At 34.8% G+C, this 14,089-nt stretch overlaps 2 protein-coding genes across 5 annotated transcripts; both read right to left on the bottom strand.

Moving 5' to 3' along the window:
- Nucleotides 1-36: 36 nt before the first annotated feature.
- Nucleotides 37-3,859, bottom strand: LOC148602863 (uncharacterized). Its single transcript, XM_088551583.1, has 3 exons — nucleotides 3,463-3,859; nucleotides 2,816-2,904; nucleotides 37-532 (listed from the first exon to the last, which is right to left on the bottom strand). The coding sequence occupies exons 1-3, from the start codon at nucleotides 3,598-3,600 to the stop codon at nucleotides 346-348; spliced, it is 414 nt and encodes a 137-aa protein (XP_088407709.1). The 5' UTR covers nucleotides 3,601-3,859; the 3' UTR covers nucleotides 37-345.
- A 1,505-nt stretch (nucleotides 3,860-5,364) lies between these two features.
- On the bottom strand, nucleotides 5,365-14,085 carry LOC148602862 (uncharacterized). 4 transcript variants are annotated; one of them, XR_015916325.1, is made up of 12 exons: nucleotides 13,830-14,083; nucleotides 13,357-13,524; nucleotides 12,037-12,149; nucleotides 11,545-11,699; nucleotides 10,949-11,098; nucleotides 10,238-10,361; nucleotides 9,225-9,347; nucleotides 8,904-9,018; nucleotides 8,048-8,157; nucleotides 7,035-7,106; nucleotides 6,390-6,493; nucleotides 5,760-5,794 (listed from the first exon to the last, which is right to left on the bottom strand). XR_015916325.1 is itself a non-coding variant. In XM_088551574.1 (11 exons), the coding sequence occupies exons 1-11, from the start codon at nucleotides 13,953-13,955 to the stop codon at nucleotides 5,653-5,655; spliced, it is 1,392 nt and encodes a 463-aa protein (XP_088407700.1). In that variant the 5' UTR covers nucleotides 13,956-14,051; the 3' UTR covers nucleotides 5,365-5,652. The 4 variants fall into 4 exon arrangements, 1 of the variants encoding a protein (XP_088407700.1); XM_088551574.1 differs by lacking the exon at nucleotides 8,048-8,157 and having other exon boundaries at nucleotides 5,365-5,794; nucleotides 13,830-14,051; XR_015916326.1 differs by lacking the exon at nucleotides 5,760-5,794 and having other exon boundaries at nucleotides 6,417-6,493; nucleotides 7,035-7,171; nucleotides 13,830-14,085.
- Between the last annotated feature and the right edge of the window lie 4 nt (nucleotides 14,086-14,089).

Here is a 14,089-nt window from a genome sequence, read left to right as displayed (position 1 = left end):
TTCCAGGCTTGTGTTCAAATATAAAAAGGTTGCATGTACCGAAAAATTGTGTTTTATTTGTTTAGGTTAAATAATCCGTAATTTTCGCTGGAATTTTTTCCAAAATCCAAAAATGAACTGACATGTATGCATTAACAAAGACAAAAACAATGGAAGAGCCCTAAGCCTTTTCTAGCTGTCAAATAAATTATCACAATGCTTGTACGTAAGTCCAGCCGTGATCACTTATTAAAATTAAAGCGTTTCTGATTAATACTTATTGCAGGTGTATAATACAAGAAAACAATGATATATGATGTAAAGGGATATAGAACACTTTTTGTCAACTAAGATTGGTGTCTCCCATTACACCAACTTCAGAAATTCTGCTTGAGATATTTTTCCATCACCGTCTGTGTCGATCGCCTTAATCATCTGATTGATTTCGTCGTCGCTATGACCACACTTCCGGCATACGGCTCTTAACTCCTCATGTGACAGGCTGCCATCTTTGTTTTGGTCAATCTCATTGAATGCTTTAATAAATCCCTCCCTGCATAATTGAAAATAGTTTATTGTAATAAGTTATTTTACAATGCAGGCGTTCAAGTGTAATGGAAACAGACATACACAACAAAGATCATAAAGTAACTAAAATCATACATACAAAGTAACAAAAAACTGGGAGCATGGACCAGGTGCACTGGTAGGGTAAGCGTCCTCTGCTTTTCTAGAAACACCCGCCAAGTGGCTCATAAAAAGTCAAGTCCGGGGTAGACAAACGAGGAAAGGAAAACTATAACCCGTTGAATAAATCAGTTTTCATGGTGCAGATGGATACACCATAACGATCCACGAGTTCATGACGACGACCATAAAAATTCTGTAGTGACGACTTCAATCTTGTAGCAACATAACCCTGTTCCAGAAGCCTATTTGTTAGAGTTCTAGCGCGATACAAAAAGTCTGCGTAGTTTCGGCAATTCATTTCATAGAATTTTACAATCATTTCCATAAAGTCGAAAAAAGACTCTCAAATGCTGAATTTTAATGGATTTGGGTTTTCGTTTCCATGGTACCAAAAACTGTTCGTCATAGGTATAACAGACTTTTTCTTTTCATATAATGATATAAGTGATGGGAAAATTATTGAATCATACATTTTTGCTACCTAGGGCTGAGTACAAACAAATTGCTCAAATATTGATTTTTTTTCGAAAAGCTGCCCCCTTGTATAAAAAAATTGCCGGTTTCTTTAAGAAAACTGTGTTAAGTTTCAGTTTCAAGGATTTGTTTTCTTTTAATTTTTAGTTTTATATCTGAATGAAGATGGTATCAGTTTAAAATTAAAAGTAGTTTAATTTTCATCATGTTCCATCTTGACGCTCGCTCGATAAGATGAGAAATTGGCGATGTGTAAAAGAGACCAAGGTCAATAACTAAGTCTTCCTAGCCACAAATTTTTTTCACAGTACAAGGCAATTTCCTGCCCACTACCAAATTTGAAGGTAGGTAGGCTTTCGGCTCACCTGTCTGTCCACTTGCTGCAACTGAAAGTTATTTGTTAAGATACGAACCGCTGACGTTATTAAATACATTTATGTACATGTATATACATACAGACCTTAATGAAATCTAAAGAAGGTAGACCTAGGGTAAGGGACTTAACTTTTGAAATCATACATCATATTCAATTTTACCAAAGCCTATCAATCTTTCATTTGAATCAGAATGACATCAATCCAAGTTACTTTGATGCTTACATAAAACTGATATAAAATGCTTAATACAAACGTTCCAATGATTTGTAAGAGTTGTGTCCCGTACCCTATGTCTACCTCATTAAGGGAGTGAAAAATAGTGTACAAGGCAGGTACATGTCATTCTATACAGATTGATGTTTTGAAGAATCCACTATATGACGTAGGAATATTTTATCATCGTCATTTACATGTATGACTGGTTATAACTGAATACAGAATTGTACATACATTTTGACATCTTTTTATACAACATCTTTTGGAAATTGATGTAAAGAAGACTCTGAGTATTGGGGAAAATGAGGAACTCAAATGGTAATCTAGCATTGTTTTCCACGACCTGTTGATGACATAAACCCCATGCGTATGGGCAAACTATACTTAATGATATTCGTGAAAATGTGCATACGTTTCACATCATATAAAGGTATACGTACAATCCATATATCCGAATGGTTCGAAACATGCATGTATATTATAAGTACATGCATATCAAGTATGGTACAGGACTGAATCAACATACTTGCATATCATATATGTAATTCCAATTACTTTTAATTGTAAACTGTAAAAACCAATAGACTTTTTTCGTGTTAAATGTGGAGTAGTCGATAAAAATGCCTAATGTATGTAAACTCAAAAGAATTATCCTTGCGGAAGTGTGTAGTAAGCATGCTCGTCGACTACGCCAAAGGGATTATCGCATAACTTATGCAAATACCGACATGTTCAAAGATACAGCAATAACCTGAAAATGACATATGAAAAAAAGGTTTATTTGTTTGCAGTATGTTTATCATTTTATGTCTTTTGTTGTTGTTGATTTCTTTTATTAACCAATCAACAGTGAATCTTAAGTTAAGTTACATGTGTCTCATGCGCATGTGTCAGGTGTGGATCTAGAGATTTGACAAAGGGGCAGTCTAGGCTACTGTTTGTTCAATTTTTGCCTAAATTTTTCAGGAAACTAAAAATAAAAATTCTAAAAAAAAAAGGGGGGTTCCAAATTAACCCGGATCTCCTATAAATCTGCCACTGGGTCTATACCGAGCAACTGTAATTAAGTGAATACATACCGTCTGTTCATTTTATGACAGAGTTGACCGACAAATTCTGCTCTTGTTATTTTATCATCGCCGTCTTCATCTAGACCAATAAACATATCCTGTCAATGACACAATACATTATCAAACATCAGTCGTGGGTAAGTATTCCGCTAACCCTTAGCAATGACACAAACTGATGCAAGGATAGGTAAAGAGATTTTGGAAAGGGGTTAATTTCCACAAGGGTTCCAAAAAAGGGGAGTACATGCTATTATTTGCTTTGTTTTGCTAAAATGTTCCAACAAAGGAGGGTATATACCCCCCTCCAATGGAATGTCCTGGTAATTTCTTCAAAAAGTTCATTACCAAGCGTAACTTTATCGAGAAATAAAATAACATGTAACTCCTCATTGGTTTTTTGTTTCCTTTTCAACTTTCTTAAGCTCCATTGAAGAGAAAAAATATTCTTCTAACATAAAAATGTATATGCAACTGTGAACTTCTTTAGATTTTCAGCAATATGCAGTTATTCAATGCCGTTTCAAATTTGTCAAAAAGGCAGTCTTTCTCTTTGTAAATAAAAACACTAGAAAGTATGCAAGCGTTTTAATCTATTTAAAGGGAAAACGCAATAGTATTTATTATCTCCCTTTCAATCTAGTATTAAAAGTACTTACTGTTACTTGGTCAGCCGACAGAGATTGTGAAAAGTATTTATTTAGTCCTTTTAGAAGTTCTAGTTTTGTCACAACTCCATCCTTGTTAGCATCACAGACATCATAGATTTTATTTGCTTCGCTCTCACTTACAGGCATGGTTAGGAGGTGTCTTAAAACTGGTTTCCTGACCCGACTTTTCCAAAATGCGTCAAAGTATCTTGTGCCTAAAGATGCGGTCTGTTAGTTGTGGGTCAGTGAACTTAACCACTCTATATATTCCGTAATAAACGATGATTTCAATGGCGATATCTATTGTATGTATGTCCAGACAAAGGCGTTTCTATATAACCCGGGATTACAAGTCGCTGTTCTATTTAAAGTAACTTGTAAAAACCAAAACAACGTACACCTTTATTATTAATCAATGAAATTTGTTTACCTGCTATAAACATTTAAGGAAAGGTACACGAAATTTGCATTCTTTAGGCGATGAAACCGTTGATTCGTGTAACGTAAAGTTTAAATATGAGATTTGTCTAGATAATAAAATACACAAAATAAGCTCATCAAAAAAACCCTATGTGACAAAATCAGTGGTCAAAATGCATGTAGTAAGGCTAACTGTGCTTTTTAATAGGAATGCATTTCATTCAAGGGTCGCAAAAGGGTTGAGAGACAGGGGGTGGAGGTATATATGTGTATTTCAAGAAAAAAGTAATTGACTTGTTTTGTGGTATTTTCAAGATGATCTGCAAAAGCATTTTGTTTCCAATTTAAGGGAAGCTAACGTCCGCGCTCTAAGCCAGACGTCATTAAGCACATATCATATATTACCTTAAAAAAGAGTCATATGCATGCTATTAATATAATAATAAAAAAAAAAATAAGGCACCCCCCCCTTTTCGTCTTCATGATGCTATGTATTTATAAAGTATTGTTGAAAGCCGTTAGAAGTAGTGGTTCCTAAATAGTTAAACCAGAATTAAAACCCTTCAGGTGGATTATTATTTTTATAAGTACATACATGTATATATTACGTTATTTTATTTCATAAAATGAGACCACCACAGGCCTTAATAATGGTGAAAATATAATATTCCACTCATTTATATAACCTACATACATGTATTTAGTACTTGAAATTGTTTGTGTAATACATGTAGTAACATAATCGTTCGCATGAATGAAATTAAGCTATTTATTTCTCATAATCACACGTGTTTTACAAATTACCCTACAGCTTTATCTAAAACTGTGTCTAATGTTTGTACATTGTGACCGGCGTCTGAACTTTTATACAGTCATACAGTATGATGTATTAACTGAACATATACAACTGCATGTCCACCCAAACAACTGCTGAAGACTGCGTTCTCCGTACGAACACATGACCATTGGTTTGTATAGGGTCTGGATTCAAATGTTAAATGAAGAGGCAGGGTCCTTCTTTTGGGTGAAATCAAACCCCAAGAGGAGCAATTACAAAAATGTATACATAAATTTGTACATGTAGAAGGCAAAGCCCTACAAAATTCTCCAGCACGCCCAATCACATGATGAACAGGGAAATACGTCTAGTCGTTGAAACATACATGATCATGCCAAACAGAATATTATGTTTATGCCAGGACTAGCCGACCAATAGCCTCTTGCAAGCTCTCAGTTGATATGGGTACTTTGAGATTTTTTTTATAGGATTTGATATAAAAAATACATGATACATGATAGAAATAATACATAAAAAATCCGTATTACACGCTGTTTTATTATGGGTCATGGATATCGGTACAGAAGTACCTTTTTTGTATACACCTTTATCTCTGGGGTAAACGTGTACATGTATCTATTCCACAAATTGTCTATATGCATGTATGTTACAGTTTGCGTATTATGCAAAACAGTACGACAAAGAACTACGTGTGCATTAAAGAATGTTTTATTTAAAAAACAAAGCAAGGTTTTATGAAAACTTAAAACAGCTGTCAAGTCCCTCTTTAGTGTATTAGCTGATTCAAGGTTATGCAAACGTAATTGATCCGTGAACCCACAAGCCGTGCAGGTTTAAATGAAGATACGCACTAGTGCGTATGAATGAATGAAAAGAAATATAATCTTATTTTGAAAACATTACACGAAATACAAATGTATATTCCTTAAATATTTCGAATTGTTGACCGTGGTCCGAATGACATGACTCGACAATTTCCGTCAGCTGTTCGATGAATTCCGGATTTGCTCGTACTCTCGAACAGCATTCTTGAGTCTATTGACACCTTCTATGATTCGATCCTCGTCATAATAACTGACGGACAGACGGATACAGTTGGTGAAACTGCCTGTGGGTGATGTACTACAATGGAAACATGATTACTGACAGACAGACAGACGCATTTACTGAAGCTGTCCGTAGGACATGCGTTACTGTAACTATGGAAACATAATAAATGACTAGCAGATGAACACAGATGAAAAACTCGAAGAAGTCAGACATCGTGTAAACAAGAAGTAGATATGCAATCGAGGCGACAATCTTTCACAACAACTTTTCACGATGAAGCTCCATATCAAATTTTATAGTTACTGTATCCCTATGAAACATTGCCAGATGCAGCTGACGAAAACTTACATGTATATGGACTATAGTTAACTTTATGTGCCATGGTCTGTAGGCAAAGATATAGTACCTAACTTTTAATACACGAACGAACGACATTTGGATCGAAACTGTGCAAATGCGCTTGTATAATTGAAGAAAACATTATTACTTTTGTGAAATGATACTAATTATTAATAAAGCTCACAAACAAATTGGAATTTACTGCATGTAAAAAAATGATTGTGTCCCAAATGGTGACACCGTGTGTCGTTATGCTCCTATTAAGATTATAAAAATTGCTATGTTAAAAAAAATGCAATCAAATTCCGATTACTATTTAGTATCATACCTTGGTCCAGTTATAAAATTGAGTCCATATTTTTCTTCAGCTATTTTCAGAAGTTTTGTCGAGGAAGCGTTTCCAGGCAACTCAATCCACAAGAAGAAACCTCCCTATACAAAACATGGGAAACTTTATGTATAATATGCAAGTGTGTTGCGTAAAATTTTGTATCGAACTTACTATAATGATTTAGCCATTGAAGAATTCCGTTTTGCTCATTCAAGGATAGAACATGCATACAGTACATCTAACTGTTATCTTTTCAACATTCCATACCAGTAACAAAAGGTTGATTTAAAAATTGTTAATTTTAGTATTTAGTAATGTAGAAGAAAAGTCGAGTGCAGGTTTAGTTGTTCATGTTTATAGGAATTTATGTCCCTTACCATCTGTCTACCTCCTTGAGATGTTTAATTGAGGAGATAACCGTTAGATTTGGAAAGGTGCCTGGACGAATTTGAAAAGAAATATTTCGACGCGGATATATTGTGATATGAATATTTTGATCCGAATAAATCTCCATCCCATCCCCACACCAAATTGTCGTTCTCATATTACTATACATTTAAAAATGCTATTTCCTATGTATCCGCTCTTAAAGGGGTGGGGGCGAAGGTGCTAAAAAGATTTCAATTGTACTGAAACAAATACCTCTGGTTTCTGGAATGTTATTTCAACGGGAAAGCCATCAGATAACTCGTCACAAAGGACATCCATTCTCCTCTGAAAGGTCAAAATATCACTGGTCATATAGAACGTCCGTTCTCCATTCCCATCTCAAGGTCAAACTAATAACATAATGACCTTACTGAAGTTATCACCGACTTGCAGTGTTGGATGATGCAAACACATTTGTAAGTATATGTGCATGTACATGTGTATGTATACATGTTAAACGATAATATTAAATGCTTTACCCTGTAAATTTTACAATCAGCCTGATTTTTAATCTGAGTTTTTCATATTGGTAATGTGGAAGTTAATTTGGACTATGTCAATACTCCTTCCATTCGAATTTGCTAAATGCAGGGAGTATTGATAACTTATCCGCACTGAATTTGGCTTCCAACATCTGTATTTCGATATTTTTGGTTTGAGAACTTTTTGTATACAATTATTTTAATACACAATTACTTTAAATGAAAGCATATGTTATGGACAAATAACACTTATGAGACCCAATAAAGTATGTTATCTAAATTTAAATAGGAAGGAAGCCAATTCTTATTGGACTAGGTCACCATTACACGCACACTGCTTGCTACATCCACATCTGATTTCACACAGCGCCTAAACATTTTTTCCCCCAATATGATTACAGTCATAAGTATTATTTGCCCATAATATATGCATTCATTCAAATTAATTGTATACAAGAAGTACTCGGTGTTAATATAAATAATGATCATTAACATCATAACAACATTCAAATTCATATATTCATTTCAAAGTACAAATGTGTGTGTTAATAGTCGTTTTTCTTATTTACGGAATGCAAGCCATTTTAGCACGTTTTTCAAAGGGACGTTATTGGCGGTCTAATTGGGGAAAAAGAAAACAATAAACAATTTTCTTTGAAACTGAAACTACATTGTATTTTCACTTCGATAAGTACCTTAGTGGTTTGAAATAATTATGTAATTCAAATGTATCCAAATACTTACCGCGGCTCTAGTAAATTGTATATTTGAATTTGAAGTCTACGGCTGTCCATTGCAGTAAACCAGTCTGTCGGATGACAGATTTGTAGAAAGTTACCCCCTTTGCTTAAAATCTTAAAAAACGAAGCGAAAGTCCGGAATATGAAAAAAAGACTATTAGCATTACCCCAAAACGAAATCAGCATACCGAAATTGGCAATATTTATATGATTGTTACTTTTGAATCTGAAACCATACATTTTACACAGATATATGTGTTTTATGTAGCATATAGGTTTGTAGACACTAATGCTTTAAGACTAATTGTATATTTTTTGTGCGATACCTTCAGTCACACAAGAAAAGATAAATGAACACATATTTTATACATGAAACGACCTCACTTTAATCTTATTTGACCTTTACATGTATTACAATTGCTGGAGGGAAGATAACGTGTCCTTCAGATTATGATTAAAAATATACATGTATGTGATATGGTGAGACCTCCTATAGGCGATGTTGACATCACCTGCACTGATTGAACACCATATTTTATACAGATCTCTATGCTTGGTTTGATTTTGAAAATATGGCCCTCTTAAAAATGCCGACATTACCAAGACTGCTTTAACACAGTCATATATAAGCTTGGTTAGAAGTTGAATATTATGTCCCATCTCAGAGATGCTGACATTACCCAGTCTAATTAAACACAGTCATGCCTGAGGTTAGCAGTTGAAAATATGACCCCTTTCAAAGATGCTGACATGACTCTATCTAGTTAAACACACTCAGTCATGTCTAACCTTGGGTAGATGTTGAAAGTATGGCTTATCTCAGAGATGCTGCCATTACATAGACTGATCAAACATTGTACCTTATACATATCTCTAAGCCTGGTAAGATGTTGGGATATATCACCCTCTCTTAGTGCTGAAGACATCACCCAGGCTGTGTAATGGTTATAACAGCCACCACTCCGGGTTATAGAACTGACAACATATTTAAAGCTATATGTAAGGTATAAAACACTTTTCTTGAAAATGTTAATGTTCTTAACTAAATAAAATGAACATCGATTTCCTTGTGTTCATGGCAATCAACAATATTTTTTTATTATAGAGATGCAGACAAAAATAAAATAATATCAATAACGTTATCAATATTCATGTAGTTAACATATTGTGTTAAGACCTACCAATTATCAAGGTATTGTAACACCCTTTGGGGAGCCTCTATCCATCCAAGCCTTATTCCAGGTCCAAACACTTTCGAAAACGAGGCATTGGACAAAACATTTCCTTTAAAGTCGGCATCGTTTCTAAAATCAAACAAAAAACATGGCACTGGCCACAAACGGTACCTTCACATTGTTCTTTCTGAAATCAGGCCCAGAAAAAGAAACAGAACTAAAGGTTACATATATCTTTCATTTTCTGAAGTCAAGGATATCACTTATTTGTAACTAAATTATATTACCTAAACATTACCTACGAATTCAAATTCATTTTCAAATGTGAACAAAAGAAAGGAAATATGATAAAAACGCCATCATTTATGTCAGTTACATTTCTATAATCAAAAAGCGAATTATAACTTAAAATAATGGAAAGAGGATGCGAGGAAAACATTATGTGGATTTTATGGGATTTATTCCATTGGGCCTTGATCCACTTTATCTTTAAGACTTCTGCAAGAGAAAAGAGCTTATAACTCCATATGACAAGAAACTACCCTTGACAGTAAATTATCTGTTCGTTTTATATGGTGTTCTAAAATTATCAGAGGGTTTAGTGATCACTTCTGGTGAAGATCTGGCTTGTTTTCCATTAACCACAACGAACCAACTTTCTCTAATTCTACTTCCTGTTCATCTGGTAAGAACCAATAATGGCACACGAATCCGTGGTTCAAACGGAAGCGCTCCAGATAAAAGTGGGCCAAACGACCATTTATGGTAACTATAAGAATCGTCCAATCAAGTTAAGTTAGATATGCTACAATGCCTTAGACAGCATGATATTAAAACAACTGATTTCAATTGAATTCAGTTGAGAATAGTCCATCGAAATTGCAAATATAAACCTGGTTCTTGCAGGTTATTACCGTTTTCCATTAACTGGAACGAACCAACTTTCTCTAATTTAACTTCCGGTTCGTCTGAAACGAACCAATAATGGTGCACTTAGAATTCAGTTTTTCTTTACTTACGGGTCATCATATGTCAACAGACGTTGAGAACTAGCCGTGCGGTAATACAACAGATTGTATACATCATCTGTCAGGAGTAAAACGTCGTATTTCCGGGCTAAAGTAATCAGTTCCCGGCAGCGCTCTAAAAGACACGAATAATAAAAATAAAAACATAAATGGAAAACAGCTGACAATAAATGCATCTTTATACATACAAAATCTTATTCAAACTGAATTTTATACAGTTTGTAGCAGTTCCGAAGGTTGATACAACTTTGGTTACAGATATCTTTACTTTTGATTTAATGGCCTCAAAATTAATAGATATCTTCGAAAAAAAAAATAACAACTGTCAGTGTACACTAAATTTATGACGTGAAAATCAATTTTCATATAGAAAATTAATTTTAATGGCGGCAACTATTGACTTCAAAATCCATGTATTGAGCACCTATTGGTGCTGGTTTAGGCACCTTAATCCACTAAGTAACTTGTTATCCAGTAAACCAAATCAGAATGTCAAACGTTAAGCCTTAGTGTCATGAAGTCAAATTCTGTAACATACCACATTCACGAACAAGTACCGTACAGGGCTTTCAGAGATTTTGACAGGAGGGTTTCAGTGCTATTAGTTGCTCATTTGTGCCAAAGTTTTTGAACGAAATAAAAAAAATCAACCAAAGGGGAGTTCCCAACCCCCAGAACCTCCTAAATCCGCCTCTGCCATACCTTGTGAAGATGAGAATCCTCTGGGGTTATTAAGTGTGGTAATCAGATACACCAGAGCCTTGAAGGGAGTCTTTGTTTCACATGTCGGCGTATGTTCTACAATAGCTCTTTCTAGAGCTGAAGGCAAAATTCCATCCTTGTCTGTCTGTACTGAAATACACGTTTCAACTGAGATATTTTACCTGCATGTAATTGAACTACACGTACATCGTTTTGGTTCGACACATGTTTGTGTCTTACATCTCTAACAGAGAATTACCATCATTTTATTGACATTACGTGCGTATTTTAATAATACTATTCAGGCATATGATATACAACATGATTGTCTCCCTTGTATATAATTATTTTTTTAGATTTAATACCGTCCGGCTCAATATTAACTGTTTACATTAATAAGTCATTATCCGCATACTATTATAGGGCATTAGCGTTATGCACACAATAAATGCGTGTAAATCTCAAGGCCTCGTTTCTATACCGAGTCCCAATACGGTCGATTCGTGTTTTATGTTCAAATCATGCAGTCTGTAGTCGTCTTTACATACATGTACCTATAGATGCCTATAAATACGCAGTAGTGTATTAATATAAACCTGGTATAACTCTCCGTCCCAAGTCTTTTCGCAGCATATTGATAGCCAAGAAAAACGTCGGGTCCTCGACAAAAATTGGAGTCTCTTGATTAAACATTACAGTGGTAACCAGATGGATCCCTTGTGTAGCACCTGCATTTACCATCAAGTTGTTACTATAGCAATACAGCATTGTATTAAACTTCTGCCTTTTTGCGAGCAGTTTATGCATTAAAATTCGATTTAAACATGTTGCCAAAAGACCTTACTCCACCAAATTAAAGTGATGATTTTAACCAATTCCAATATGATAATGCTGAATTATAATGGTCCAAGGAAATAACCAGTTGTAAAATTACTGGTATAGCACAATATTCTGGCTCAATTTGTGTAAAAAAAAAATTCATAGCCCCCCCCCCCCCCAAAAAAAAAAAAAAAACAAAAAAAAAACACCAAATGATTGTTAGCTAAGTAAAACTCATGACTGTAAAATGCAAATAAAAGTACAAGCACCTGTTTACTGTACTTCCGTATTGCTGTGACAGGAACGAGGCTAGAACCTGTAGAAAATCCGGGTCTCCTCTTAAAGGCCCGTATTGGAAAATATATCTTTCCTCCTCCTTCCTCTGTCATAAAATAACCTAATTCTAGTGAGTACATAAAATAATCTGATTCTGGTAAGTACATAAAAATAACCTAATTCTAGTGAGTATATAAAATAATCTGATTCTGGTGAGTACATAAAATAACCTATTTCTAGGGAGTAAATAAAATAATATAATTCTAGTGAGTACATAAAATAATCTGATTCTGGTGAGTACATAAAATAACATAATTCTGGTGAGTACATAAAATAACCTAATTCTAGTGAGTGCATGAAATAATCTGACTAGTGAGTACATAAAATAATCTAATTCTGGTGAGTACATGAAGAATGAATATGCAACTCCATCAATAATCAGGAGCTTTTCAAGTTTGTGTGTAGTACTTGTATATTATGGAAAAATCGTCCAGTATAAAATAAAATAGAGAAGGGGTGAGCGACATCCCATTATGTAAGGGGTATGAAACATGTACATGTGTGGCCCAAACCCGTACTGTCCGAAATGACGTACTATGTAAGTATGAAGTGCATGTATATTTTTTAACTCAGGCGTAGAATGGGTGTTCTAGTAAGTATCGCACATTTTAATATGGTATCTGGTTTGTGATTGGAAGGACTCCCATTTTCCTATATAAATGTTAAAACATTTGAGCCCGCTCTTTACAGAATTCTGTTGTGCCTGTTACATTGTGTATCACAGGCACTTACGTCTGGAATTTAAAAAAAAAAAAAATTCCAAAAACAATCGAAACTTTATAATTTTTAACCATTATTAGCAAGTTCTAACGCTTTACCATTTTGTCCGCCTCTGAAATTCATGTAATTGTCGATTTTTTCGGAAAAAAAAATTTAAACTTAAAAACAAAATCTTGTACCCGATACATCTATCATCCACAGGGGCTTGCTCCCACAATCAAACATGCAGAACGCCTAGTATATAAACACCAGAATGTATACGTGTACATGCACCAGTCGGGTGCATATTTGATAGTGCATGGGAGCAAGCCCCTGTGTATAGTCCAAGCACTACATTTGTACCTTTATACGAACAATATATATCTATATATTAGCCCAGATGATCTTGACGTTTGCTGAGACATTTTGACGTGTACACGTCATTCCAGGAGACCGCCAAGCAAAGACTAGCAAATGACACTTCAAAGACAACACACAATATAGAATGTCTATCTATAATTTGCAGGAAGATAACCCATTATTAGAAGCCTTACTAATGTGCGCTTTGTTGCTTCCAGCATGATATCATTGCACCCGTCCAGCGCCGCCAGTCCCGGTGCTCCCATGGAAAGGGAAATCAGGGAGTCGCCGTCACTTTCATCCAGAGAACCAATGTCTTGGAATAGATCCTTTTGTACCCTGGAGCTGGTGCACATATTTATCTACAATGTATACATCAACTATACATAGTACACTATCTTGTGTATATAAAGTATACATTATAATAATCTGTGTGTCGTTTATGTAACTTTTATCTCTTATACATTTGAATCTTAAGTATGCGAATCCCAAAAGTACAAATATTATTACTATTCTAATAGAATCTAACATGTAACGTAGTTTAAAGAATATATTAGGAAATAAAGCACGATCGAGTATATAAAATACGCTGAGGAAAGAATCATGCTGAAAGAATCATAAGAAACCTGTGTGTTTTAAGACATAAAGGTAAAAAATCATTACTAACTTTGCATTGGTATCTGTGCATTCCACCGGTATTTCTCTGTAGTAAACCAGATCCATGAGATCGGCACGTGGACGGAAGACCAGGCGTCCATTTCGGGGTATATCGAAGCGGTCTAATCCACCTCATATCTTATATCTTGAATATACGTGAACTTGTATTATTATGAGGTGATAATTTCACCGTGTTAACATAGTTACGCTTTATGTATGAGGTACAAAGGCTTTGAACACCGCGGTTGTAATTACGTTAAACTGGAAGCA

This window comes from Perna viridis, chromosome 11 (assembly GCF_037379345.1).
Source record: "Perna viridis isolate PV_CMFRI_1.1 ecotype Kerala chromosome 11, ASM3737934v1, whole genome shotgun sequence".
In the NCBI taxonomy this organism is placed as follows: Eukaryota; Metazoa; Mollusca; class Bivalvia; order Mytilida; family Mytilidae; genus Perna; species Perna viridis.
The sequence above is the reverse complement of the archived record's forward strand: the minus strand, read 5'-3'. Positions and strand labels throughout refer to the sequence as shown.